Here is a 26,701-nt window from a genome sequence, read left to right as displayed (position 1 = left end):
TACGTATGGGCGTCACTCCCTTTGGGAGTATCTATTAATACGGAACTTAATTTGAGAGTCATATATTCAACCCGAACGTTTTCAGGATGCCCCTGATAACGAACAAATGGCAAATGCCCTCATCAGAATGAGAAAGGTACACGATTGACTCAAAACAATTTAGCATTCGAAAACAGTCTAAGAATTTTCTTTAAAAGCGAAAAATGGATAATAAATCATGATGCAAGAGAATGTCAGAGTCATTGAATGTCTAATTGTTGACCGTTTGACGATCAAATCTGATCTGTAAAACGCAAGAAGCAGACAAAGAATCCTTAAAGAAATGACCAAATACACAACACAGTAGAACTGTAGAAGTGAGCTGAAAAGAGCAAAGAGAGAATATTTATTCAAAATGATCAAGAACAAACTCATCAAACAGAGTGAATGTTACTGAATCTATGCATTCATCTCCCTGACTTCCCACAATACACATGAAGTTCAGAGTCCTAACTGCAGGAACACCCAGCTGCAATCTGTAAAATGGTAGTCCATAGCAACGTTCTTCGATGTCCGAACTTCTTATACTGATCGAAAGACTGCAACTCAGCTGACTAAAACCTGTCGATCGGAATAAATGTATGAGCATCAAGTAAGAACAGCAAACTAATAATCATGATTGAAATATTCAAGATCTATACGAACAAAGTCAATAGTTAAAGTGATTCTATTTAACAGCAATGGCATAAGCATGAGTCCATGTCTGAAAGTGATTTGAATCTTCTTTCAAATTCAAGCCAGAAGAGGGAGAACCTAAAAGTCCATTGGTAAGGGCTTGGGGTCTCTTAGTCATACTGGCTTAGCGGTTTGAAGTACGAACCTTCAGGCAAACTTATACCAAAAACCCTTAATATTAAGAAGACAACCCACGACCAGAGGATTTCGTGGCCGGATCTAGAACAGATCCAGCCTCATAGGCGCCTCCAACCCTGCTACTGATTTCGCTCTCTGATCTAACCTGAGACATGATCCAGAAAGAAGAAGCCGAGTACCATAAGAAATTCGTTTTGTCTTTTTTTATAGCTTTATAAGAGTAGGAGCACAGTGAAGTCACAAGGTCTTGTCCCACTTTCCGATACGAACAGCGAGTTAGCGAAGGCCTTGGGGTGGGCGTGGGTGCCCCTGGGGCATAGCTCTAAATCCCAGTTATTCAGAAAAAGGAACGGCTCATAAAACTCCAAGTTTCCAATTAGCACAATCTAGCAACAACGCAACCTCACATATGGTCTTTCAGAATTTAAAGCATGCAAGAAACAATTATGAGCAAATGCACCAAACAGACCTCCTTTGGCCTTATATTCAGGGTTACCGTAAATTTCCTAAAAAATAAACCATGTCCTGAACTTTGCCATATCCTGCCAATAAGATTGTGCAAATATAGTGGAAAGCTTCCTTGCAATAGTTACTTCGTTCAAAACATTTTGCAGTATGCAAGTAAATATATGGCAGTTCTAAATTTCTCGCATCAACTACTTGTTTTCTTCATGGCATTCGGAGTATGAAAAGATGCGAAATCGATTTTAAAACTGCATTATACGAACAATCAGCGACAACCTATCTAGGATTCGGGTCATTTCTGGTAGGTTCTAAAGATTTCTTGTTTCCCAAATATAAGGCTGTTCTAATGGTCATCTGTGGAGGATAATCCCAATGGGACGCAAAGAAAATCACAATTGGAGATTTCATGTGGCTAAGCTTCTACTATTGTAATGTCTACTCAATTATAGCACATCCTCTGTCAAACTATCAGTTAGGCTTCAGATAAACTCCTTTTAGTCCTTGCTTACTTCCATAGCTCCATCTACCACTATGGAGTAACTACTAACAATGATGATAACTATGATAACTATAAACATCTTGTAACCGCGCAAGTCCACTGCAAGTAGATATTGTACTCTGTGAATTTTCCCTTTTGAGCTTCCTCTCAAGGTTTTTGGGCTATTACAAATGGTATCAGAGCTAGACACAGGACGGTGTGCTAGCGAGGACGCTGGGTCCCCAAAGAGGATGGATTGAGAGATCCCACATCGGTTGGAGAAGGGAACGAAACATTCCTCATAAGGGTCTCGAAACCTTTCCCTAACAGACACGTTTTAAAACATTGAGGGAAAGCCTAGCTCAAATAGAACAATATCTACTAGCAATGGGCTTGGACGGTTACACATCTCATGCATAAGGTGTAGTGACCGACACCCACAAATGCCAACTCTCAAACCTCATCAAACAACAGACATATGATATGCCTGTACCTTTCCATCCCTAAGTCCTTTACATAATCAATGAAAATAGTTCTCTACCGACAGAGGTGAACCAATGTCTAAACATACAATAACTACAGGACTTGAGAGAGAAATGGTTTACTCCATGAACTTCACGAAGGGTAGATAACTCTATGACATATACAAATTAAAATCATACCAAGATATCAGGAACAAACATATATCAATGGCATTTGAGAATAAAAAACTAAGTGGCTATTTCAAAACTCCATTGAAGAGCTGTTTTTCTAAGGAATGTCAGAAAAATTGAGAGTAAAGTATGCGGAACCTTTGAGAACTAGCGTTGACATTACGATGAAGAATCCGACCGGCGCTCGAATCACCGCCATTAATCAGCTCCCGAAGACCCAATTCGCCCACCTTCTCCTCATCTTCATTTCCATCTTCTTCCTCTTCGTTCTCCTTCTCTTCTTCCTCCTTTAGTTTATGTAACTCACGGTAGACCTTCCCCAGAAGATTCTCAAAGTAATTCCCATATATATACTCCGGCGTGTACCCGTTTTCTTCATCAAACAACATAATGTGGCCGTGCCATTCCCAAACTCGATATCCCGAGTCCTCCTCGTGAAACCCCACACATATGTGGTGCTCGCCGATCGTTACGGCTTGGCCGGAATTGGGTTTTAGGGAATCGGAATTTCCGGCGAGAATGATGCGAATAATCTCTTTCTCGAGCTTCGATTCCTCTTTGGCGAGCTGTGTTTTGTTCTCATCGTTGTCGTCGTCGGAGAGATTCGCGACATCGAAGAGAAGGTCTTCGAGGGATTGGGAGATAAGGGGATTGTTGTTGCTGTTTGGGGGCCGGATTTGGAGCCTCCCCATCAGAGTTTGAAGGAGAAGGTTGTCAAAATTCGCAGTGTTGTTGAAGGAGTTCATGCTGAGCGGTTCGCGTCTGGCAATCGCAGAGAGGGGTTTTTCTTCCGAAGGATTTTGAAGGGTTTTAGATGAAGTACGGAATTTTTATGTATCGGAGAAAACCAAGTTTCCTTAGCTTGGCTTCTTCTTAATTTATTTTATTTTATTTATTTTTATACTTTAAATACTAAATTAGTATTTTGGAGAAAATAAATTCTTGCCTAAACACCAGTCGCCTGGTCAGTCCCATGATTTTAAAATACGTCTATCTAATAAGGAGAGGTTTCCACACTCATGTCAGAATGTTTCATTCCTCTCTCCCAAATCCACTGTCTAGTTATAATGCCATTTTTAAAAGCTCAAACCATTCGAAACAATCTAATTATAGCAAGCTCAAACCATTGTCAATCTCACAATTTTAGAACAGTCTACAGGAAGCAAGCTTTCACACGCTTATAGAGGAATGTTTGAAAAATCTCATAATTGATTCTAGAAAATACCCTCTAGCTATCAATTGATTCAATACTAAATATAATGTAATAGTTTGTTGTTGTACTATACCCGATTTAACTTTTTTTTTTTAACCGGTTTAATTCTATAAAATACCCTCGAACTATCAATTTTCGTGTACCGACCTCTCCCCCTGTCGGTACGTTGCAGCCTCAAACCATCAAAGGTAAGCCAAGCAAGATAGTGTTGTAGGAAGCTTGCTATAAAATATAAACATGTAAGAATATGCAAATCTTACCATAGACGTTCCACAGTCCTAATATCTACAAATTTCTCAAAAAACTATACCAAAACTTTGAGCTTGACGCTCACATCTTCCATAAAAGAATGGGCAGACTGAAGTGCCATATCAGCCACCACCTGCTGCTTGCTCGATGGGGGCCAGACAGCTTGTCTTGAGCTTGCAGCTTTAAAATTTCAGCTGTTGGGTCAGTGACAGAACGAGTTACAGAGTTACTGGAGGGAGGTGTCGATGGTCTCCGCCTTGAGCAACAGCTCTTCAGCTTGGATTTTGGCTACTGCACATAATGATGGCAAGGCAGCGTCGATCGACAGTTTGATCGAGTTGGTGGCTGCCGAGTCGACTCGGACTGAAAACAGAGAGTAAACAGGTCTGTGATCTGAGAATCTGCACTCCCCTCGTACATACCACAGCTGCTTCATTCCAACCCCTCTCCACAATATCCGATCGCACCTACAAAGTGGCCATAAAAACAAACCGATGAGAAAAGCTTCTCCTTTTTGCAGGTTAACAAGCTCCAATTGGGTGACTTACCAAGCTGGAGTGCGGCGTTTCTCTCTGGATGGCTTGGAGTTGGAGGTCAATGCAACGTAATGGTCTGAATTGGTGATGTATTTGTAAGTTGGAGCGAACTCTATTCGTCCTTCTTCCCACCCTTTGAACACTCGACCAGCCCTCTGCTCTAACTTTAGCTGCCAAGACATCATATCAAAGAAATTAGATTTCCAAATCTTCTGCCAAACTTCTAGTTCAAACTCAAACTCAAACTCACCTGGTCTTTCTCTAGAAGTGCCTGCCAATCGTTGTTCCTAAGAAGCTCATATGTTTCCCCGCAGCCTGTCGAAAGCCGATAATTCAGATCCCCGAGCCAGATGACCTTACTGCATATAACTCGTTGTTAGAATCACAAGCTTTATGAGTAGAGATGTGTAACAGCCCAACCCCACCGCTAACAAATATTCTACGCTTTGGCCTGTTATGTATCACTATAAGCCTCATAGTTTGTGAGAGGTTTTCAAACCCTTTTAAGGAATCGTTTGTTTTCCTCTCCAACCAATGTGGGATCTCACAATCCAAGAGGCCAACGTCCCCGCTGGCACACCGCTTGATTACTAGCTAATATTGTCCCTTTTTGCCGGTTACTTATCGGCCTCACGGTGCTAAAACGCGTTTGTCAAGGAGATGTTTCTACACCCTTGTAAAAACACGTTTGCTAAAGAGAGGTTTACACACTCTTGTAAAGAATGACTCATTTTTCTCTCCGGTTGATATGGAATCTAACCAGATGTTCATTTAATGCTATGATCCACTCCAAACTGTTACCTAAACCGAGCGGAGGCCGAGGTTGGGGATTACACTCTCCATCCCCGTCCCAACCCCGCCCTACCCCACGTCCATCTCCATCCTAGTGGAAACATAATTCTCATGAATTCCTACGACGAATCCCCGTCCCTATCCCTAAAAAATAAAAGCTTATTCATTTCTCCCCTTTGTTCAAAGGGAGGTGTTGGATAAAAGTCCTTCATCGGCTAATTTAGAGAATGAAGATGGGTTTATAATCCAGGAATACTCTCTCCATTGGTATGAGGCCTTTCGGGAAAGCTCAAACCAAAACCATGAGAGCTTAGGCTCAAAATGGAGAATATCATACCATTGTGGAGAGTCGTGTTCATCTAACATCCCCTGCCTGCCACGTGAACATCCCTAAAGTCATTAGTAAGAAGAAAGCAAAAGAAACTTACTCATGATCCAATATGGTCTCGGGAGGGAGTGGGTGAGCTCCAGAAGTAGCTCTGCAAGAATGTGAAAACCGAGTTTTCTTCAAAATTTCAGTCACATCAGAGTTTCGTTTCAACTCATCCCCTTCCTTCTCCCCAGAGGTCAAATGTGTGCACACAAAGCAAAAGCTTGTTCCGTGCAATGTCATGCTGATAGACACAGATCCCTATCAATGCACCACAAAACATCATTCCACAATTCGAGTTTCTTTCAATACAATGGTGGGCAGTGGCTCACCTTGTTGCCAAGGAACCCCATCACGCCTCTCCCAACGCTGGAGATTTTCAAATTCAAGACGTGTTTGTAAAGATCCGCTTCAACCCACACGCACAAGAAAATTCCCACCATTTGTTTGCTTGCTGCAAGGCAATACTGTCGCCGCCGCATTGGTTTATTACCCGGCGTGCACATCCCGGTTTCGCCACTCCAATTGTCGTCTTCTAAAGCGAGCAAGTCTGAGAAACTCTGCCGTGGCTTCTGGGGTACTTGCTGCTGGTTGTTTGATGTCGGAGAACCGATGCCGTCGGTGTTGAGCGCTTGGTGGATGAGGGATAGCCATTGGGCAGCTGGCCCACTGTCCTCCGCCCCAAGCACATTGCCTGCGTTTAGAGGCACGATTTCTTGGAACCTATTAACAAATATTACAAGTACTCAATTAACCACAACACTAACTGACCAACAAAGTTGACTTTCATGGCGGCGCGTGAGGGGATAGAGCTAGATAGGATAGGGGTTGGTGGCCAGTTAGTTAGGTATGGGCATGAAACGACCCTTCAGGTCCACAATTCTAGGAAATCATTTCACTCTTTTTTTTTTAAGTAATTTTATAATCTCAATTTCTACTTCTTTTTTTTTTTTTTTTTTTTTGTTAAAAATAAAGTCAAATTTCGAAAATTAGATAAATAAAAAATAGTTTAAAAACTTATTTTAAGTTTTAAATAATGGTCGGATAAAACAAAAAAAAAATACAAATTAGTTATCAAATAGATCGAGTTTTCATCAAATGTTGCTATCGAACTAACATTTAGAGATAAAAAGTGAGAAGCTTACCCAAAGACATAAATGTCAATTGGGGTCGGAGAATTGAGCCAATCCGTCAAGCTCAAGCCTTCCTTTGGTGCCTTTCCTCCAACATTCCATGTCCCCACAAGCATCCTAATTTAGTCCATCAAATTCAAATCAATATTCAACAATTATGGTATCGAACATACTTTATATTATTTTTATTTGAATTTTAAATTTTATTATATTATTCTATATTTCAAAAATACATTTATATACTTGATAATCTAAAAACAAAGTTAAATTTAAAAAATATTTAAAAATTAGATAAGAAAATAATAGAATAATATTGAAAAAATGAAATTAATTACCTCAAGTCGAGAGATTCACTGCAGCTGGGGTTAACTCTAAGTCCACGTGTCTTCTCTATTGACCACCTTTCAACTAGAAATTCAAGAAGCAATCAGAAACGAACACGTCGAGATAAAAACATTAAAGAACAATGACCATCACGTAAAAGTCAAACTACACTAAATCTTGCACCATCATTTTCCACCGTCCACGTGGCACTGATCCCTAAGATAGCAGAGTTTTTCACCCTATTTTCATGATGAGTTATTAACTAAAAGTCTTTTCACTTATTGTCCACTGATCAAATCAGGTAAATTGATCTGACGGTTGAAAGCAGCCTGAGATTGTAGAAAATTATTACGGTGTCGGAGTCCAGCAAAACATTACCTCCAATATCTTCCGGCGCGACGGCGCAGCTGTCTAGATCGGAGCAGCTCATCCTCCTCTCTATTAAACCAAACACCAAACGACAAATCCAATGAGTAATTTATTTGATCAGAACCAAACCGAAACCAATTAGTAATTTGTTTATATATATAGTTTTAATCAATTTATTCGATACAAAATTAAGTTTAAAATGTCATAAAATTAAAATAAAAATAAAATAGATCAATTTTTTTAATGAGTTAAGAATTTATTATACATAATAGAATGTTTAAATAATTACCTTGGGCAACGAAATCGGACGGAAAAGCTTGCTTATCGGCCGGAAAATTGAGCCACTTCCTTGCAACAGCCCTCGGCCACGACGACTACGGCGGAGAAACAAGTCGACAAAACAACATAAGCAAAACCCAAAAACGGACAAGTCGGAAATTCAACCTCCATCCTTAAAAATCAACTCTTACCTTAAAGATCTTCCCTCGTTTCATTCCCATTGCTTCGCCGCCGTCAACCTCCGAGAAGCGAATGTAAAGCGATTTTTATTCCGGCCAAAAACCACCGACTGAAACGGCGGAGGACAATGATTGCCAAAATATCCAAATCATAAATCAGTAATGAATGATAGTATCTTTTTTCTTTTTAAAAATTTAAAAAAAAATCTTAAAAAAAGCGTAATTAAGTTGACGATTAATAATCAAATGACAAGAGGGGTTTGAAATAGACCTTAATTATTGCTTTAATTAGCGTTTTCAACGGCAATATAAAAGACCCAGTTGCAGGAGAAAATGGAGCCAGCCAGCCTCCGGCAAGGAACCAAAAACGTAGAAAATGAAATACCAATAAAATAGTACAGAGAGATACAGAAATTTAATTAAATCAAATTAATTAAAAGGAATGAATTTTCAGCAACCCTTTTCAGATCTTACGAAGATAATCAAAACCCAGTTCCAAAAAAGTGATTTTTTCTCGGAATTCCAACTGGGATTTTCTCGGGAAAAGTTCCTGAGAAAATTCCTCTATTGGAAAAAAACTAGAAAGAAAAAAATTCATACTCGAGTAAACTAATTTGATTATAAAAAACAACATTGCGAGCTGAGGAGCTCGTGAAGAAACTAATAACAGAAAATGAAGGTAAAATTAGGAGAATTGAAAGTGGGAAATTACTTACAGAAGGAGGGAGGAGGGTAATTTTTCTTTCAGGAAACCATTGTCGAAGTGAAAAAGGAGGGGTCGTGCGGCGGCCGGAGGAGGCGGAGACGGCGGATGAAAGGAGGTTGAAGGTGGCGATTTGGAGATTCGTGGTAAAAAGTAGAAAGAAGGGGAAGGGAGAAGTAGTTGGTGTTCCAAATATTCGAAAATGTGTCGAACTGGGACTGCCGTCTCTCGTCTTGTTCTTACTTTTTATGCAAAGACGATGCCTCTTAACAAATTAATAAACAACTAAAATCTGGCTAAGTGTCCCTTCATTTTTTTTATTTTACAAAACACATGTTTGAGAACAATGAAAATTATAGTAAAAAAATTAGAATTTTAATAATTATTTTTTTAAATACACATTAATTTATTATTTTAATGAATAACATTTTTCTATAATTAATCCATTATTATCTAAGATAAAGATTTATTCTTCCTACTTTTGTATTAAAGAAAAACAATATTTTTCATTATCATTAAATAATTAAAAATATAGAGAATGGAATGCTTTTAATCAATAAGTACCATATGTTTTATAATAATGATTGTAGCACTCTCCTTCTCCCTCTCCATTCATTACCCCATATGTACTTTTAACCTTTGCTCCTTCATTGTCACAATTACTTTAAACCCAAATTAATATTTTATTGAAGTCTGGTTTGAGACAACTCAATCATAAGAATTTAATCGATGTACATGATTAAAGTTTTGAATATTCTCGACTTTATGAGTAGTCTTAAAAATAGTTTTAACTTTACAATCGTAATAAAATAAATTAAAAATATATATAATTCAACTACAATGTATCAAACTCAAACCGTAAATGAAAATGACGGTCACACTTGAGAAAATAACTAAGAGGTTAATTGAGATTATTTGAGTTTTTAACCTCTTAGTTGATAATGGTGGAATCTTTGGCTAGGGTGAAGTTGTAAATAGATAGTCGTGAGGGAACGAAGATAGATCACCCGAGGTTAGGCCAATTAGCTCACGGGACTGGATGATCGAAAATTGTGCATTCAGCCAGTTTTTTTTTTATTAATTTCTATAATATCCAATGAAGAAATTTTCATTTATTTACTTATTTTTTGGTTCCACATTTATGAAGACAGAATATTCAATTTGATACCTCAATCTTTTAATTAAGAATGGAAAATTACATATTTAAATAAAAGAAACAAATTCCAAGTATTATTAAAATTAACGAAATTAATACTTTAAACCGGAATATTGGCATTACACGTGGCCTATGGGTGGCGTTTAAGGAATTCAAAGAGTTTGACCATGTGAGTGCGCCACACCCGATCACGTTCTCCATTACATTAAACATAAAACAACCCCGGAAATTAAATAACAAAAAAATTAATTTAAGGTTTATTGTTTTTGTTTGGATTTGGCACTTTTTATACGACAGACCAATGACGGAGAGACAAGTGTCCCATTATTAGGGAAATTCCACGCGGACGGCTCTGTTGCCTCTTGGAGATCCTGAAGATCTTGACTGTGATTAACCTAACGCAACTACAGGTGGTGGTAACAATTCACCTCACGAAATCATATTAGATACGAAATTAATTTAAAAATTAATCCATCAACTTAGATTACAAATTTCTTTATCTTGTTAAGTTTTCATCGAGATAACCTAATACAAGAATAGTTACGTGTTTGATATTACACATTCAAATTGACGTGTAATTAAAACGTATTTACTAGGGAGAGTTTTTCACCTACTAATGTTTCGTTTCTATTTCGAATCAGTGTGAGATTTCACAACCCATCCCTTTGATGACCAACGTCTTCGCTGACATACTGCCCGGTGTCTGGGTCTGATATCATTTGTAACAACCCAAAGTCATCGCTAGCATAATTATCCACTTTAGTCTATTACGTATCACCGTCATTTTCACAGTGTTAAAATGCATCTACTAATGAGAGATTTTTACATTTTTTTAAGAATGTTTCGTTTTCTTTCCAATAAATGTGGAATCTCACAATATTATACCATGACCTAAAAAAACACTCATTATAGCTATCCAAAACTATCATTAAAAACTTACTATTATCATAAAAGCATAAACACAATAATATAAAAGGCATTAAGAGAGAATAATGAAAACAAGATATGTTCTACCCAAGATCTCGAACAACAATAAACTTAATAAACAAATATACCGAAAGATCGATTTCCATATCAATAATTTTTATTTTATTATGTCAAAACATATCTAAAATCATAGACGTGTACGATAAAACATAATATATATCCAAACAAACGTAAAAACTTTGAAAAAGTACATTGATTGGCCCTTTTTAACCCATAAAAGCAAGCTTATACCAATATAAAACGATTGAAAACATATAAAATGGGTTACTTTTGTTGACTAAAGATCTAACCTCAATCTACCAAAAGATTAGAAAAAGAATATAACAAATAATTAAATCAGTTTTTTACGGACACGTACTGATAATATCAACTTTTTTGACTTTCCCATGATGGGATTCTTAGTGCATTGTTATGGCGATAGGGAGCTACGAAGAAGGTCGGTCCAAAAAGATTAATATCTTTTATTATCCTTAGAAACTTCTAATTACATGTCATTAATCTCAATTAATATTCAATAATCAAACCCCTAATCTGTTTTTCCTTAGAATGATTATCTGTAGATGTTAATCCATAACTTGTCGTCTTTATGTCATAATTATTTACCTAATTATCGGGACCCTCCACGTATCTTTACGTTGTATCCAGCTAAAATAGGTAGAGAAAAAAACAAATCAAATTTAAATGGATTTTAAAGTACATTCGAAAATATTTTTTACATCACGATGCTAAAAATAATAATATTTTAAAAATAAATATATTTAGAGTATAAAATAATAATAATTTTGAATTATGCACGCTTCACACAATATGATAAATATACAGACATATAATGAAATGAATACACATATAAATCTTTGTTCTAAAATTATTTCATTTGAAATCTTTAATATTTAGAATTATTAAAAGCATATTATAAAAATTAAAATAAAGTCAAACTCGATGCAATCACGTGGGTGAATAATAGAACTTCGTGTTAATTCTCTCAAGCTTATATTATAACATATGACTGCGAAGCTTTATCCTACTCATCCATGAGAAGACCGGTCATCCAATCATGTAATATAAAAGTTATATATATCATTTAATTCAAACTTTCTTAATTTTCATCGTATTAATTTAATAATAATCAATTTTTATAAAATGCATAATTATGGTTCTTTTATCAAAATCATGTTATATGGATAGTCTTGTCGTTAGATATTTAAGTTAAATGTCGTCATAAAAGTAATTATTTTGATAAATAATTTAACATAAAGTATTTAATTAATGATTAATTTATATAAACTAAGTTTAAAAGTGGAAGTAGAAGTTGGGTTAATGATTGCTTCATAATGGAATGATATGAGAGTAGATTAACATAATATATTTACAATTATGTTGACAAGAGATTAGTGGTTGGGGAAGTGGGATTAATCATTGAAATGATTTGGAGTTAAAATGGATTTTTTTTTTCGATTCGATTGATTTTAAGAACGAATAACTAAATTGAATTATTATCGTTTTACAATTCTCTAAATATTTTATTCGAATAATTAAAGGGAGATCATCGATCCAAAAATATTATTTTATTGAACGATCAAAAACTTTTCAACAGAAAAAGCACAAACCGACCACCAACCAACCCAAATGGCAAAAGTTTGATACACAAAAGGTCGATTTGGCAATCGATAAATGATGAACATTATTGGAGATTAGGGAGATGATGTCACAATTTAGTGCAACTTATTTTAGTTTGAATTAGTTATGGAATATATGATAATCGTAATCTTCCAGAATATATTAGTTAGGAAATATATCTTAGATATCGTAATCAGTTGAATTTGAATAGTAGTATATTTTATTTTATTATCAGGATTTAGTTAGTTTATATTTTCTTGGTAGATATTATTCAGTATCTTGTATCCTATTTAAAGGTCGTGAATATCAATGAAGATAGAACATTCGATCCCAATTCTTTTCCTCATTCTTAAATCTGTATTTTTTCGTTGAGTAATAATATTTTCATATCTATGCACACTTTTGAGTGGTAGATATTGCGTCAGATGAACCTCCCACTAATCACAGTGATTAACATTAATTAATCGTCTCGAAGAAAATTTAAATCCAGTTTTGCTGTCCAAATTCGTCCGTGTCTGGTTCACATTTCCATGGAATCTCCCGTGTTTTTGGCATTTTGGAAGCACTACAAAATCTTTAACTGTGTGTTTTGTTTCTTTCTTTTAATTTTTTTTTTCCCATTAAATAATAACGACATTCAATTGGCTTAATCTTTCTTGTTTAACAGCATCATTTTCTGCATGATTCAAGTGAGTATTAGTTTTTTTGGAACATCAACTTCAACCACCCACTTTGGAAGATTAAATTAATCCACAAGTTTAAATTTGAAATGAGTTTGTTTTCGTTTACCAAACTAGTTTGCAATTTATACACATATTTCATTATTTCTATTATTATTATTTATTGAATTTTAAAATTTAAAAGAAAATTAAGAACCTTAACCTTCAGGCTTGTCGTCTGCGAGGCTTGTCCTAAACCGAGTAAGGAATCTTTCTTTAAACGGAGAATGACAGAGGGAGTAGAAAGAGATTTTCTCCCGTTAGGCTAAATGAAGGGATGAAGACTAAGATTATATTTACTGGAGTAAACGATAAATATGTATAATATAAATTTTTTTTTGTGTCTTGTTGGAAAAAAGTTAAATTTAAATTTTTAATTAGATTCTGACGTTATATTATTAGAATAATTTTTAATAAAAACCATAAGAAAATTATGCATTAAAAAATTATTTCAAATAAATGCATTTAAAAAAATGGAGAAAAATTTTCAATTGGGTTTATGGGCCTAAGGCCCAAGTCATGAATTGAAAAACCAGTGGGCTTTGTTGTCCGGTGAGCGCCACCGGAAAGGCACGAGATATCATGTTCCCGCCGAGAGATGGGACCCACTTGTTGTTAATCATGGTTAGGAAAATAAACTGCTATTCCAGAATATATTTTGAAAAAAGAAATTTTGGCGGGTTTTTGCGTTCTGTTGTAAACGACGTCGTAGTGGGTATATACCAAGATTTCTGTACGTGATCAGGGTTTCCGCTCACGGTAGAGTGTGTGAAGGGAAACGAGGGAGGATGAAGCTTGTGGTGAAGGAAAAGAGAGGGTACATGAAGAACAATTGGCGAACAATCCCAATGATGTTGAAGCTCTTCGATCGCTCATGGAAGCAAGATTTATAAGTTTCCTGAAGCTATTAACGTTCTTGATCGTTTAATTGAACTTGTTGAGTTTAAAAAATGAAGGTTGAGTTTCATTTATGTCACGTCTCATTAATTGATCTGGAGACTCGGAGGCCAAGAATTCCCCTCTGGATACGACGTAAAGGTAATGGCGGCATAAAGTTCCGACACTTCGACATTAGTTCCTTCCACCTGCCGCTCGTCTCTCTCAATCATTCGCCAATTTCGTGTCTCCAATTCGGCTAGGCTTAGTTTCTATTCCTTATTAACCGCTCTTCGAATATCACGTTCTGCAGATTTCCGTGTTTTATTGAATCTTGAATCTGAGATTTAGAGGTGTCCTGCACTTGCCTGTGGTGGAATTCGAATGTGTTTTTTAGACTGTTCATTTATTTAGAAAGTGCTTTAAATGCGTGAAGTGGAGAAGCCTCGACCTGCTTCTACAAAATAGGTAGAAGCTCACGGGAATCACTTGTCTTAGCTGGGTGAACAGTTTGTGCCAGTTGTTGCTTTGTTGGGTGTTTTCTGTTTGGCTCTTGACCAAATTTCGGGAAAGGAAAAAGCGTAGAGAAATGAATTTGTTTGTTTGTTCTTGTGCTTTCGTTGGATGTACTGAGGTATAGCGCTAATCGAGTATTTTGATTTGTAGATATCATAGTTTCTCTAGCTCTGTGCCACAATTTTCTCAGCTGGAACGTTGGGGCTTTTGCTTAAAATGCTGATAAAAGTTGCAACCCCATTACCCTGCTTTTCTGATTGCTTTGATAACTTGATTTGAAAAGCCAAATGATATGATATTTGGTTCATATGTATTTATTGTTTTCACTGTCGCCTGTTGCAATTCGTCTGCAATATCAAGCCTCAGAGGTTATTGTCTGGGCTTGAATTCTTAGCTAAAACAGGTTCTCAAGAGCTTACCTTTTTGACTTTCCCTCCTTCTTTTATGTTTTTTTGCAGGGATTTCTTTATAAAATCATCTCTTTCTGTAATAATTTTTCTGGACATAACTGAGGCGCGTGAAAATAAGTTGCTCGGAAGAGTGATTGGCATCCAGGTACTTTCCGGAGTTCACCTTTAAATTGAATTTCACTTTCGTTGTTGTGAACTCTTCCCTTCTCCCCCTTCATCTCCTCTTCTCTCCTTCTGTTTTTCAATTATTTCCGTGAATTTGAAAAGAATATCTTTGGTATAGAAATTTCTCTGATCCTTCACCACTTCCTGCATTAAGTTGATCTAGCTGATCTTTTTCTATCTTATGTAAATGATATCATCTCTTCTGTTGAATAATCGTGAAAACAGAACTGATGTTTGGTAAAATGAATTCTGAAATTGTAGTCCACGCTGCAGTTCGGCAGTGAGTTCTTTAGGCAATCTTAAGTATTTTAGCAGAAGAAATGACTAAAGTGGCTGAACCCAGAAGGAGGTCACCCAGCCCCGTTGCCACATTGATGGGTCTGGATGCGATGATGGATCTGGATGGGATGACAGGGATGCTGTTGAGATATGATTCAAAGTATTCAAAATGAAGATATGATTTAGGGTAGTTAGATATGATTCAAATATTCAAACTACCAAGATTTTAGGAGATTGTTAATAGATTTGAGTTTATCTAGATTTCTATGATTTACTATTTCTGGTCCAGTGTATTAGCTATAAATACTGGAATTGTGTAACCCTGTAAGCATTTAGTCCGTAGACAATAATAAAGCACCGTAGCTTTCATCTATTCCTATCCATTCCTATCTCTTTCACTATCCCTCTTTCCAACAATTTTGGTATCAGAGCCAAGTTCGTTCGACACGAGGGCGAGTGATTATTTTCTTTCACAAAACAAAAATGGCAGTAGCTGGTTTTTCTTCCTCTGCACCGCTGTTACCAATATTTAATGGTGAGAAATACGAGTGGTGGAGCATCAAGATGAAGACCTTGCTCAGATCGCAGGAGCTATGGGACTTGGTGGAGCACGGGTTTGCTGATGTATTAGAACCCACAATAGAAGAAAAGGAGAGACTAAGAGAAACCAAGAAAAACGATGCCAAGGCTCTATTCATTATTCAGCAAGCAGTTCATGAGACTATCTTTTCACGAATTGCAGCAGCAACCACATCAAAGCAGGCATGGTCAATTCTACAGAAGGAGTTTCTAGGAGATTCAAAGGTCATGACAGTGAAATTGCAATCTCTAAGACGTGATTTTGAAACTCTACTCATGACGAATGGCGAATCAATTGCTGATTTTTTGTCAAGATCAATGGCAATAGTCAGTCAGATGCGTACCTATGGAGAGAAAATTTCAAACGAAACAATTGTTGCAAAGGTGTTGAGAAGCTTGACTCCAAAGTTTGACCATGTGGTGGCCGCCATAGAAGAAGCTAAGGATCTATCCATACTCTCCGTTGATGAACTGATGGGCTCGCTTCAGGCTCATGAGGCAAGAATCAATAGAGCATCAGAAAGGAACGAAGAAAAGGCACTACAAGTGAAGGAGACAACCAATAATGAAAGAGAAAATATTCATTTAGCAGGTAGAAGTCGTGGACGAGGAGGATTTCGCAACTTCCATGGTGGTCGTGATAACAGGTGGAGAAGTGATGGACAGAGTCAATTCAATGAACAAAGGAATGTCATACAATGTTACCATTGTAGAAGGTATGGTCACACAAAATCTGATTGTTGGTATAAAAATCAACGAATGAATTTTGCAGCAGAGAATGAAGAAGAAGAAGAAAAGTTGTTTGTGGCATGCATGGATACGAATCCAAAAGAAGGTAACTTATGGTTTGTTGATAGCGGATGCTCGAACCATATGACAGGCACCAAATCCTTATTCAAAGAGCTTGATGAGACGCAAAAGATTAAGGTGCAACTTGGAAAAGAGATGCAAGTTGAAGGAAAAGGTACAGTGAAAGTCGAAACCAGTCACGGTAAGATAAAACAATTAGATAATGTTCAATTTGTACCTGATTTAGGATACAATTTATTGAGTGTTGGACAATTAATGACCAGAGGACACTCAGTTCTATTTGATGATAACACATGTGTCATCACAGATAAGAAATCAGGTCATAAAGTTCAAATTGCCATGACTTCAAATAAGATGTTTCCACTTGATATTTCTAACATGGAGGATTTTTCTCTTACGGCTAGCATTAAAGATGATTCAACATTATGGCATCTCAGATATGGACATCTTCATATGAACGGCCTGAAAATACTCAGGGATAAAGGTATGGTTTTCGGATTACCAAAAATTGACTCAACTAATTTATGTGAAGGATGCATTTATGGCAAGCAAACTAGGAAGTCCTTTCCTGTTGGAAAAGCTAAAAGAGCTTCACATTATCTAGAACTAATTCATGCTGATTTATGTGGGCCAATGCAAACGAAGTCCTTGGGTGGAAGTATATACTTTCTACTATTCGTTGATGACTATAGTCGCATGAGCTGGGTTTACTTCCTACAACATAAGTCAGAAACTTTTCAGAAGTTCCAGATTTTTAAAGCTATGGTAGAGAACCAAAGTGGCTGTCACATTAAAGTTCTTCGCACAGACAGAGGTGGCGAGTTCATATCTAAAGATTTCAATCTCTTTTGTGAAGAAGAGGGCATCCAAAGGGAATCAACAGCTCCCTACACTCCAGAACAGAATGGAATCGCTGAACGAAAAAATCGAACTATTGTGGAGATGGCAAGAAGTATGTTACAAGCAAGGAGACTTCCAAACCAATTTTGGGCCGAAGCCGTAGCAACATCTGTTTATCTATTAAACATCTCACCAACAAAGGCGGTTATGAATCGAACTCCTTATGAAGCATGGCATGGGAGGAAACCATCTGTAAGTCATTTACGAATCTTTGGTTGTGTTGCTTATGCTTTGAAACATCCTCAAACTCGTCAAAAGCTTGATGAAAAATCTGAAAAATGCATTTTCATTGGCTATTGTACTCAATCAAAGGCATATAAACTATACAACCCCGTTAGTGAAAAGATTTTAGTTAGAAGGGATGTAATATTTAATGAAAACGTGAGTTGGGATTGGAGTAAAGAACAGGAGCAGCAAAAGATTACAGTTGAAGTTTCCCCAAATGAAGAGACAAGGGTCAACTCCAGTGCATCTCCCAGTGCATCCACTGCAACACAAAGTGTGTCAAATTCATCATCTTCAGAATCACTGAACAACAATTCCTCTCTTGAAGAACTTTCAGATGAGACACCTCCAAGAAAGTATAAATCTTTAGCTGACATAGATGCATCATGTCAATTTGCTTTTACTGTTTCAGACCCTATGAATTATGAAGAAGCAACTGAAAAAGAAGACGGGAAGAAAGCCATGACAGTAGAGATGCAGTCTTTTAAGAAAGATGAAACATGGGATATGGATGACCTACCAAACGAAAAGTTTTATGGAGATTTACAAGAAGAGGTTTATGTAAGACCGCCAGAGGGATTCATAAAGGAAGACAAAGAAACAAAGGTATACAAGCTGAGACAGACAATGTACGGGTTAAAGCAGACATACTTACAAAGGCCTTGTCAGAAGAAAAGCTCTGTACTTACATCTGCAACTTTGAATCATGGGGGAGTGTTGAGATATGATTCAAAGTATTCAAAATGAAGATATGATTTAGGGTAGTTAGATATGATTCAAATATTCAAACTACCAAGATTTTAGGAGATTGTTAATAGATTTGAGTTTATCTAGATTTCTATGATTTACTATTTCTGGTCCAGTGTATTAGCTATAAATACTGGAATTGTGTAACCCTGTAAGCATTTAGTCCGTAGACAATAATAAAGCACCGTAGCTTTCATCTATTCCTATCCATTCCTATCTCTTTCACTATCCCTCTTTCCAACAGATGCATCAGCCAAGGAGTTCTTTGCAGAGGACGGTATCATCTGAAAAATCTCAAAGGGTTGTAACCAATGAGAAGCTACAGGATTCCAAGGAGTTCCTTGACGCACTTGAAGTGCTGGATTCAAACAAGAAACTTCTGCTGAAATATCTCCAACAGCCAGATTCTCTGTTCATGAAGCATCTGCTTGACATAAATGATGTTCTTCCCCACTCTAATTGTAATCATATGGTAGCTATGAAATCATCAGATGATGAGAATCATGTGTGCTATGACTCTGGTAGGAAGTCAGTAAGGAGGAATCCACGGAAGAAGCATAGAAGATCTCGCAAACATTGTAGCGGTCATATCATCCCCCCTGATTTTAATTATGTTGCCAAAAGTTCTCGAATTAAAGTAGAGGACGATGAGGGATTAGCCATCTTCCCGAAAAGAATTGTTGTTTTGAAGCCAAATCTTGGAATGGCCCAGAATTCTTCCAGGGTTGTTATACCGTCCTCACATGCTTTTCAATCTGATTGTAGGAAGCCATCAGAATCTGAAAGGACAGAGAACAGGGAGATGGAAACTTTGAGAATGAAAAATCACGAGGTTAGATGTTCAAAAGAAGTGTCCAAGAAAACTAGGCAAGTGAGAGAGAATTTTGATTATGGTTCCATGAGTTCATCTCTTGGAATTACAAGACATGATAGGAACAGAAATTCTTTCGTTGGGAATGATTTAAATGGTCAATGCCGGTCTTCATCATTCCGTTATAAACAGTCATCCTTGAGTGCAGAGGCTAAGAAGAGACTATCAGAAAGGTGGAAAACGACTTGTGACTACCATGACACCGGTGTGGTCGGAAGGAGTTGCACGCTGGCTGAGATGCTTGCCATGCCCGAGAAGGAAACTACGCTTACATACATGGAACCAAGGTATGTAGGAGAATCCAGCTATAAAATTGATAATGAGCAGGGCATTGAACCTTTTGGTATAAGCAGTAGGGATGGCTGGAAGGACATCTGCTTAGCAAAGTTATCTAGATCAAGATCTCTTCCCGCCTCATCAACTGCCTCTGAAATTCTTAAAACAAATTCCGAACCTCTTAGCATGGATCCATTCAGGTGGGAAAGAAAGGAAGCAATCGGCGAGATTTTGAGCCAAAGGGAACATATAACCCGAAGAAACTCCAGATCTAGGAGAAGGAAATCTCATAGTTCTATCTGTTCACTTTGGGAATATAACGACCCTGTACTGGAGATCTGCACTAGCCAGAATCAAGACAGTGATTTTAAAGACATTGATCCGGCGGATAGAACTCTTCTGGTTGATGAGGAATCAACACTTTTCCCTGTGAAGGATCAAACTGATGGTTTTGAAAATTGGATGGATTTGAGAGTGAAATCCGATGAAACAATTGTATCATCTAATGAGGAACTTCAACCTGAATTGTCTGTTCATTCAGTAGTAGAAGATATTTCTTGCTCTGGTGACCAAGATTTTTTTATCTCTAAGGTTTGTCTCCAAATCCTCTCGCCGTACACTAAAAAATATTTTAACTATGACATCCTACATCTTGATAAATTTTCCCCCGGTTTCAACATTTTGTTATGTCCAGGAATTGTCGCCCCTGGCATCTGAACATACGTCGTTCCATTTGAAATCTGTACTTGGATTAGATTCTCCTGTAAGCTCAAAGGAAGCTGATCAACCCAGTCCAATTTCAGTTCTGGAACCTCCTTTTACAGATGATCTACCACCTGGTTCTGACTGCTTTGGGAGTCTAAGTGCTGACCTCCATGGTAAATTACATAAGTAAATGATCGTAGCTTCTTGTCATACCATTGACCCTTCTGATTTTTTCATTGTGAAGGATGAAAAGGAAAAAAAAAAAAAAATTAAATTATTGAATGGAGCGGACAATTTTCATTCATTAGAGAAGAAAGAGATGGATGTGATCTGAGATGTGACAATTATAAAGTTACTACTGTGTATGCCTATGATCTCACTCAGGACTAGCCAGGCTGCTGCCAAGACGAAAATCTTATGTGTTTACTATCTTTTGTTTTCTAATTCGATCTCCTCTGTCTCGTGATACAGAGCTTCGAAGACAACTCAAGCTACTCAAGTTAGAGACGGGAGCATTTGCTGAATCTGAAGAATCGCAGCACATCTCGAGTGATGAAGATGGAGGGGAAGGATCCATTGGGTTTCCTGAGGAGAAATTTGCATGTAAAGCTGAAGAACGCTGGGAGTTTTCATATCTAAATGATGTCTTACAGAACTCAGCTTTTAAAGATACTGACCCCAAAATGTTCATCGCAATGTGGCATTCTTTGGACTGCCCCGTTGATCCTTTTATATTTGAGGAGCTCGAGAAGAAGTATGCGGTTCGGTCCTCCCAATCAAGGTCAGAAAGAAAGCTACTTTTTGACCAAATAAATTTAGGAATTTTGGATATTTACCAAAAATTCACCGACCCTTATCCATGGATAAGACCCCCAACAATTCAAGTAGGGTTTAATGAAGGGCTCTGCAATAATTTGTGCAAGTTTCTAGGTAAGCAAGTGAAGAAAGTAGATGAAACCATCGTAGAGGAAGTGCTGGGAAGGACAGCTCAATGGTTAGTGTTGGGGTATGATGTTGATGTAATAGGCAAGGAAATTGAGAGAGTAATGGTAGATGAACTCATAGCTGAGGTAGTTGACATGTATTTATAGATGATGTAGCTCTCATGTTGAAATAAGATGTTAAAGCTTTCAAACAAATTGCAAGAGCAAAAAAATGAAGGAAAAACACCTCTTTTTTTTTTTTTTTTTTTTCCAGAAGATAGAGATATTATGGCGTTGCCATTTGGCTTCACGTTCATATATTTGTCCCTTTGAACTCACCTTGAATTCACGGTGGTAAAAGTTTGAACAAACATTTCTGGTCTCCACAAATCATCATGGCACCCCACAATAATTCAAAACAAAGGATCAATTCAAGGCTAAAATCTAAAGCATATGTAACAGCCCGTGTTAGTAAATAAGTTGACGACGATTACCGAGTTGATGCATTCTACTTACTGCACAGGGTTTGCATGCTTGGGGTTGTATGAAATTTAAAACCGAATGCTGTTTTTCTAAGTTTTCAACACATGGATGAAAAACTCAACTACCCACCTAGCACCAACCACACCTGTGGCAACCGCAGCAACAACACCAGCAAAAAGGAAGGAAACATTCACAAAACAAAAAGAAGCTTAAAATTTGGAAGAGTAAATTTATGCCTAGATGGGTGTGTGAAGCAAAACTTGGAGAAAAGTTCCACACCTTAATATCAGTCATATTGACAAATACAATATATGTATGTCATGTTTATTTGCATGGATACATATATGTAGTATAATGGGGCAAGTGTACATGGCAAGCCAGAGATAAAGGGGGCATTGGAAGCCCATACAAACAGATTGGGCTGCTTCTAACAACCAGACTTCAGGTATAGCCTAATCATGCTGGGTCAAGGAAACAAAAAACGTGGCCAAAAAGACCTTTTCACCAGCAGCACCACAGATATATTGGATAAAATGTATTGAAAGAAAACAAATAAATAGGGATGTGGAAGCTTGTAATGAAGTGCAAAAAACCTTTTATGTTACTATAGTGTGATGAAGCTCGATTTAGAGGATATTTGGACAATGAATGAATGAATCAGCAAGATTCAGTTGCTTCACACTATACATGTCTCACTCCTTGTAATTTTCTTCATTAGAAACCTTTACCTCCATCTTCATTCAAAATGCGCCTCTGGAAGTCACTCACCATGAGAGGCAGTCCTTCTCTTAGTGAGATTTTGGGTTCCCAGTTGAGTAACGACTTTGCTTTGCTTATATCCGGTTTTCTCTTGTGAGGATCATCAGCAGTATTTGGTCTAAACTCTATTGTTGAACTTGGATCTATAGTCTCTTTCACAACCTATACAAACAAGAAAATGAAAGTTGAAATGGTAGCTACAGAAATACTCGAATGCAGCTTGCAACAAAGATCGCATTACTAAAAACCCCTTTTCATGGATCCTGAAATGACCTGAAAATTCATGAATATTTAGATTAATGAATCAATTAGAAAGACAAACCTGGGCCAGCTCTAGCATGGTAAACTCCCCTGGATTACCCAAGTTGAAAGGTCCTATATGTTCACCTTCCATCAGTGCCACCAGTCCATTAACCTACCATTGAAGATCATTCTCAAGGTCCTCAGTATCGATTCGTTAAATCACGATAGAATGCTTTATTTTAGAAGTTGAGCTACCTCTTTCAAGCCAAGTTTTCAATTGATGCTCTTACATAGTAAGTAATAACCACAGAATAATAAATCAAATGAATAATTACAAGCATCTATCTTCATGGAATTTACATCCAATAACCAAATAGAACCAGAAGATGTAACTGGTTGTATATTACAAACTAATTTGAGAGTTGTCTTAAATCGACGTAATTGGGTGGAGATTACAAATTCATTTGAGCAATGCCGAATGTCTTAAAGTATATAAACTAGAATAGCAATATATAGTAAAATCCAACAAGGCTAATGCAATCAACAGTTGGTAAGTCCCGAACAATGTCAGACGAACACAAAAGCATCAATAATATTTTAAAGCAATGCTACACAGTCAAAGGTTCAGTAGAGAAATTACAGAAGTCAATATGCCATACCAAGTCAGAGACATACTGAAAGCTCCGTGTTTGCTTTCCATCACCATAAACAGTCAATGGTTGTTTTCGGATGGCCTGAAAAATTACTATGAGCATTAGGAAATACATTTTAAGCATTGATCACACCATCAACTCCTAAATAAATCTTAAACAGGGTAAGGGGAAACATCAAGTGAGATGTTTAACCTGTGCAACAAAGTTGCTGACAACACGCCCATCATCTAAACACATACGAGGCCCATATGTGTTAAAAATGCGAGCAATTCGAATCTGCAAAGAGAAAATTTCACAACTTGTCAAATGAATCTGGAAACTGCAAGAGAGTAATCCTTTTACTTCATGTTCAGTGTAAGCATCCTAACAGCAGCTAATGGGATACAACTAAGCGTCAGAGTGAATACCTCAACTTCAGCACCTCTATGATAATCCATAGTTAAGGTTTCTGCTGTTCTTTTTCCTTCATCGTAGCAGCTTCTCTCCCCTAAGAATTACAAATTATTATCTTAAAATTGTAACTCTGATGCAACATTCAAATATTGTAAGAAATGCTCGTGGTATATATCAGAATTGCATTTTACCTATAGGGTTCACATTTCCCCAGTATGTTTCCTTCTGAGGATGCTCAAGTGGATCACCATAAACCTCACTCGTACTGGTGAGTAGAAATCTAGCCCCAACTCTCTTTGCCAGGCCAAGCATATTCAAGGTACCCATTACATTTGTCTTGTGATATATGGTTAAGGATGTCCAGGCAAAAACATAATAATTCTAATAGCAAAATTTTTCCCAAAACACAATGTACTATGACATGAAGTAGATAACACGACAAGCAAGAATCTGAAAATGAAACTACTGAAAAAAAGGATATAATAGTCTTGACAGGATTGTACTTGTAATGGACAGGAGATGCTGGACAAGCCAAGTGATAGATTTGATCCACCTCCAAAAGAATTGGCTCAACCACATCATGTCGAATGAGCTCGAATCGAGGATTTCCCAGATGATGCACCAAATTCTCCTTTCTACCGGTGAAGAAGTTATCAATAACAATCACATCATCCCCTCTTTCAATTAGCTTATCCACAAGATGACTTCCCACAAATCCAGCTCCACCGGTGACAACAATCCTCAACCTCCGGCGCCCAATACCGACGGGGACTCTGCCCCCCGTTTTACCGAATCCATACATCCCCGATCCCGAAACCTGGTCCCTACTCGTCAAACCTGTAGAAAACGATGTGCGTATTACGGAACCAGCTTCAGAGGGGGCAATACGGGACATCGTGGGCTGAAGGATGAAGAACGTGGAGCCAATCAAAATGCCGACAAAAACAAACAGAAGTCTCTGCTCTCTGAAGAGATAGTTGATGGACCTGGGCAGTGATCTGGTGTGTTTGGGAGCTTTTGGCGAATATGGTGATATTGGAGCCGGCGGAACCTCTTCATCCCGCCGGTGATTGATGCTTGATTGCTTATGGAGCTGTTTGATATGCATTTCTCTGTGCTGGAAATTGTTCGAAAATGATTCACAGAAGCTTCTGAATGTTATTACAGATAAAGAAGAACAACAGTGAAATGAAGATTTTCCTACAGAGAATTTCAGAAATTTGGATATTAAGTTCAAGTCTTATGAACCTTAAGATCGAATTTCAACCATTCCGCACCTGAGAGATCGCCAGATTTTCCCAACTGAACCGGATTCAAGGACCCGCTAAATTGTAATTCTGCTCAATGCCCTAAGCACACTTGAAATTTTTCCAAACTGCCGTTTGGACGAAATTACCCTCCCCTATATAAAAAAAAAAGATTTCCTGTTAATTCTTTAATTTTATCAAACTAAAATTTAATTATGCTCCTTGGCAATAACATAATACCATAAATGGAAAATGGGCTCGGCCCATCAAACCAATTCAATGGACCGGGCTTGAAGGTTGTTCACATTAAGGCCCATAAGTTAATGTTATTTTTTAATAATTAATTAAAATAATTAAATTAGATTTCAATCTTCTTTCCTCCCGTAAAATAGATCTGACCAATTGTCCATCCTACCTCTTTTACGTTCTCGACAGCCCATCTTGATCTCAGTAGAGTGTTTCAGTGACATGTTTCGGTTCTCTTCCCCATTACTTAAAAAATTTGAGCCATCGGTTTAGGTACAAGATACTATCATTATCGCCTGGACAATTAGACGTCCAACTCAATCACTAAGGCCGACTTTCGTCTCTGCTCGACAGGTGAGTCTTTCCGTCAACCTCCCTTCTGCTTTTACACTCGAGGGCCAATCTTAGTTTCAATAATTAAAAAATGAGAGATCAAACCTTTAACTATGGAAAGACTAATTAATGTCTTTATCTACTGAACTATTGAACTATGCTTCAATAAATTGAGCTATATAACCATTTGAAAAAATTATATCAAAATTTAAATTTAAATTAATCCAGACATTAATTTGAACGAAAGCTTCACAATGTCTTTTGAGAAGCTATAAGGACAAAAGGAAAAACATTTCAATTTCTATTTTTTTAATTAATTTTTTTAGGACCACGTTTTTTTGGCACCACAATTCTCTCTCTCTCTCTCTCTCTCTCTGTTTTTCTTCTTTTTCAAATAAGTTGTATTAATTAAGCATTAAATATCAGAGAAGGACGTTGAATTATGAAACGAGGCCGTTTAGTCAAAGAAGGCCGCGGAACCACATTTTTTAAACCCAAGCCCATTCAGACCATTTAGGTCCACAAAGCCCACGTAACCCTTTATAAATCTATAAATTTGCACACATGCCCTTTTGTATCGTTGTATTATCAAAACTACCCCTTCACACGTTAAAACTTTCATATTAGCCCTTTTTCCAAAAAAAATAAAAAAAAATTCATAGAACTATTTTAATAATATTTTGGGCAATAAAAATTAATACAAAATTTAGGGATTAAAATGAATGTTTCTCTATTATCTTCTACATTATAAATATGTTATATTTTAAAGTTCAAAATTTCTCGAACATTGTTGAAATATTTTAATAAAGTACGAGAAAAAAGAAACTAAATTGAAAGTGTTAGCTTTTAAAATAAAAATTAAAAAAAATCACTTTAAATAGAGGGGTATATGTGCCATTAAATAAAATATAAATTATTATGCAATTGTAAAAGACGGCCATTAAAGAAAATATATTCAAATATTTTCACAAAAAAAAAAAAAAAAAAA

General features: G+C 36.9%; 4 protein-coding genes across 9 annotated transcripts; 1 reads left to right on the top strand and 3 right to left on the bottom strand.

Moving 5' to 3' along the window:
* Nucleotides 1–221: 221 nt before the first annotated feature.
* On the bottom strand, nucleotides 222–3,304 carry LOC111441374. Its single transcript, XM_023078332.1, has 2 exons — nucleotides 2,587–3,304; nucleotides 222–600 (listed from the first exon to the last, which is right to left on the bottom strand). Exons 1-2 carry the CDS (start codon nucleotides 3,192–3,194, stop codon nucleotides 594–596), a joined length of 615 nt encoding a protein of 204 aa, XP_022934100.1. The 5' UTR covers nucleotides 3,195–3,304; the 3' UTR covers nucleotides 222–593.
* Nucleotides 3,305–3,875: 571 nt separating this feature from the next.
* Nucleotides 3,876–8,799, bottom strand: LOC111442105 (type I inositol polyphosphate 5-phosphatase 8). Of its 2 annotated transcripts, none has more exons than XM_023079379.1 (11): nucleotides 8,609–8,799; nucleotides 7,905–8,002; nucleotides 7,724–7,808; nucleotides 7,444–7,503; nucleotides 7,077–7,149; nucleotides 6,754–6,858; nucleotides 5,941–6,331; nucleotides 5,667–5,869; nucleotides 4,697–4,805; nucleotides 4,459–4,616; nucleotides 3,876–4,377 (listed from the first exon to the last, which is right to left on the bottom strand). In XM_023079379.1, exons 2-11 carry the CDS (start codon nucleotides 7,932–7,934, stop codon nucleotides 4,137–4,139), a joined length of 1,455 nt encoding a protein of 484 aa, XP_022935147.1. In that variant the 5' UTR covers nucleotides 7,935–8,002; nucleotides 8,609–8,799; the 3' UTR covers nucleotides 3,876–4,136. The 2 variants fall into 2 exon arrangements, with proteins under 2 accessions (XP_022935147.1, XP_022935148.1); XM_023079380.1 differs by lacking the exon at nucleotides 8,609–8,799 and adding an exon at nucleotides 8,164–8,186.
* A 5,062-nt stretch (nucleotides 8,800–13,861) lies between these two features.
* Nucleotides 13,862–21,616, top strand: LOC111442460. 3 transcript variants are annotated; one of them, XM_023079906.1, is made up of 6 exons: nucleotides 13,862–14,112; nucleotides 14,925–15,021; nucleotides 15,294–15,457; nucleotides 18,826–20,319; nucleotides 20,423–20,606; nucleotides 20,905–21,616. In XM_023079906.1, the coding sequence occupies exons 3-6, from the start codon at nucleotides 15,362–15,364 to the stop codon at nucleotides 21,522–21,524; spliced, it is 2,394 nt and encodes a 797-aa protein (XP_022935674.1). In that variant the 5' UTR covers nucleotides 13,862–14,112; nucleotides 14,925–15,021; nucleotides 15,294–15,361; the 3' UTR covers nucleotides 21,525–21,616. The 3 variants fall into 3 exon arrangements, with proteins under 3 accessions (XP_022935674.1, XP_022935673.1, XP_022935675.1); XM_023079905.1 differs by lacking the exon at nucleotides 13,862–14,112 and adding an exon at nucleotides 14,330–14,584; XM_023079907.1 differs by lacking the exon at nucleotides 13,862–14,112 and adding an exon at nucleotides 14,683–14,834.
* A 486-nt stretch (nucleotides 21,617–22,102) lies between these two features.
* LOC111442378 (UDP-glucuronic acid decarboxylase 1-like) lies at nucleotides 22,103–25,275 on the bottom strand. 3 transcript variants are annotated; one of them, XM_023079767.1, is made up of 8 exons: nucleotides 25,136–25,275; nucleotides 24,369–25,004; nucleotides 24,079–24,226; nucleotides 23,902–23,981; nucleotides 23,687–23,770; nucleotides 23,501–23,575; nucleotides 22,921–23,013; nucleotides 22,103–22,760 (listed from the first exon to the last, which is right to left on the bottom strand). In XM_023079767.1, the coding sequence occupies exons 2-8, from the start codon at nucleotides 24,993–24,995 to the stop codon at nucleotides 22,554–22,556; spliced, it is 1,314 nt and encodes a 437-aa protein (XP_022935535.1). In that variant the 5' UTR covers nucleotides 24,996–25,004; nucleotides 25,136–25,275; the 3' UTR covers nucleotides 22,103–22,553. The 3 variants fall into 3 exon arrangements, with proteins under 3 accessions (XP_022935535.1, XP_022935534.1, XP_022935537.1); XM_023079766.1 differs by having other exon boundaries at nucleotides 24,369–25,087; nucleotides 25,165–25,270; XM_023079769.1 differs by having other exon boundaries at nucleotides 25,165–25,263.
* Between the last annotated feature and the right edge of the window lie 1,426 nt (nucleotides 25,276–26,701).

Source organism: Cucurbita moschata, unplaced genomic scaffold, assembly GCF_002738365.1.
Source record: "Cucurbita moschata cultivar Rifu unplaced genomic scaffold, Cmos_1.0 Cmo_Scf00004, whole genome shotgun sequence".
Taxonomy (NCBI): Eukaryota; Viridiplantae; Streptophyta; class Magnoliopsida; order Cucurbitales; family Cucurbitaceae; genus Cucurbita; species Cucurbita moschata.
The sequence above is the reverse complement of the archived record's forward strand: the minus strand, read 5'-3'. Positions and strand labels throughout refer to the sequence as shown.

Bases quoted from the DNA above. Each gene is read 5' to 3' on its own strand.
- LOC111441374 (XM_023078332.1), bottom strand. From the start codon at position 3,194: ATGAACTCCTTCAACAACACTGCGAATTTTGACAACCTTCTCCTTCAA.
- LOC111442105 (XM_023079379.1), bottom strand. From the start codon at position 7,934: ATGGGAATGAAACGAGGGAAGATCTTTAAG. The intron at 6,859-7,076 runs GTAATTAATTTC...GGACTAAATTAG, and splicing joins AGTGAATCTCTCGACTTGAG to GATGCTTGTGGGGACATGGA. The intron at 5,870-5,940 runs GTGAGCCACTGC...GTGCATTGATAG, and splicing joins TGGGGTTCCTTGGCAACAAG to GGATCTGTGTCTATCAGCAT.
- LOC111442460 (XM_023079906.1), top strand. From the start codon at position 15,362: ATGACTAAAGTGGCTGAACCCAGAAGGAGGTCACCCAGCCCCGTTGCC. The intron at 15,458-18,825 runs ATGCTGTTGAGA...TCTTTCCAACAG, and splicing joins ATCTGGATGGGATGACAGGG to ATGCATCAGCCAAGGAGTTC. The intron at 20,320-20,422 runs GTTTGTCTCCAA...TGTTATGTCCAG, and splicing joins AAGATTTTTTTATCTCTAAG to GAATTGTCGCCCCTGGCATC.
- LOC111442378 (XM_023079767.1), bottom strand. From the start codon at position 24,995: ATGCATATCAAACAGCTCCATAAGCAATCAAGCATCAATCACCGGCGG. The intron at 23,771-23,901 runs GTATTCACTCTG...TTCTCTTTGCAG, and splicing joins ATAGAGGTGCTGAAGTTGAG to ATTCGAATTGCTCGCATTTT. The intron at 23,014-23,500 runs GTATGGCATATT...CTTCAATGGTAG, and splicing joins TTCAGTATGTCTCTGACTTG to GTTAATGGACTGGTGGCACT.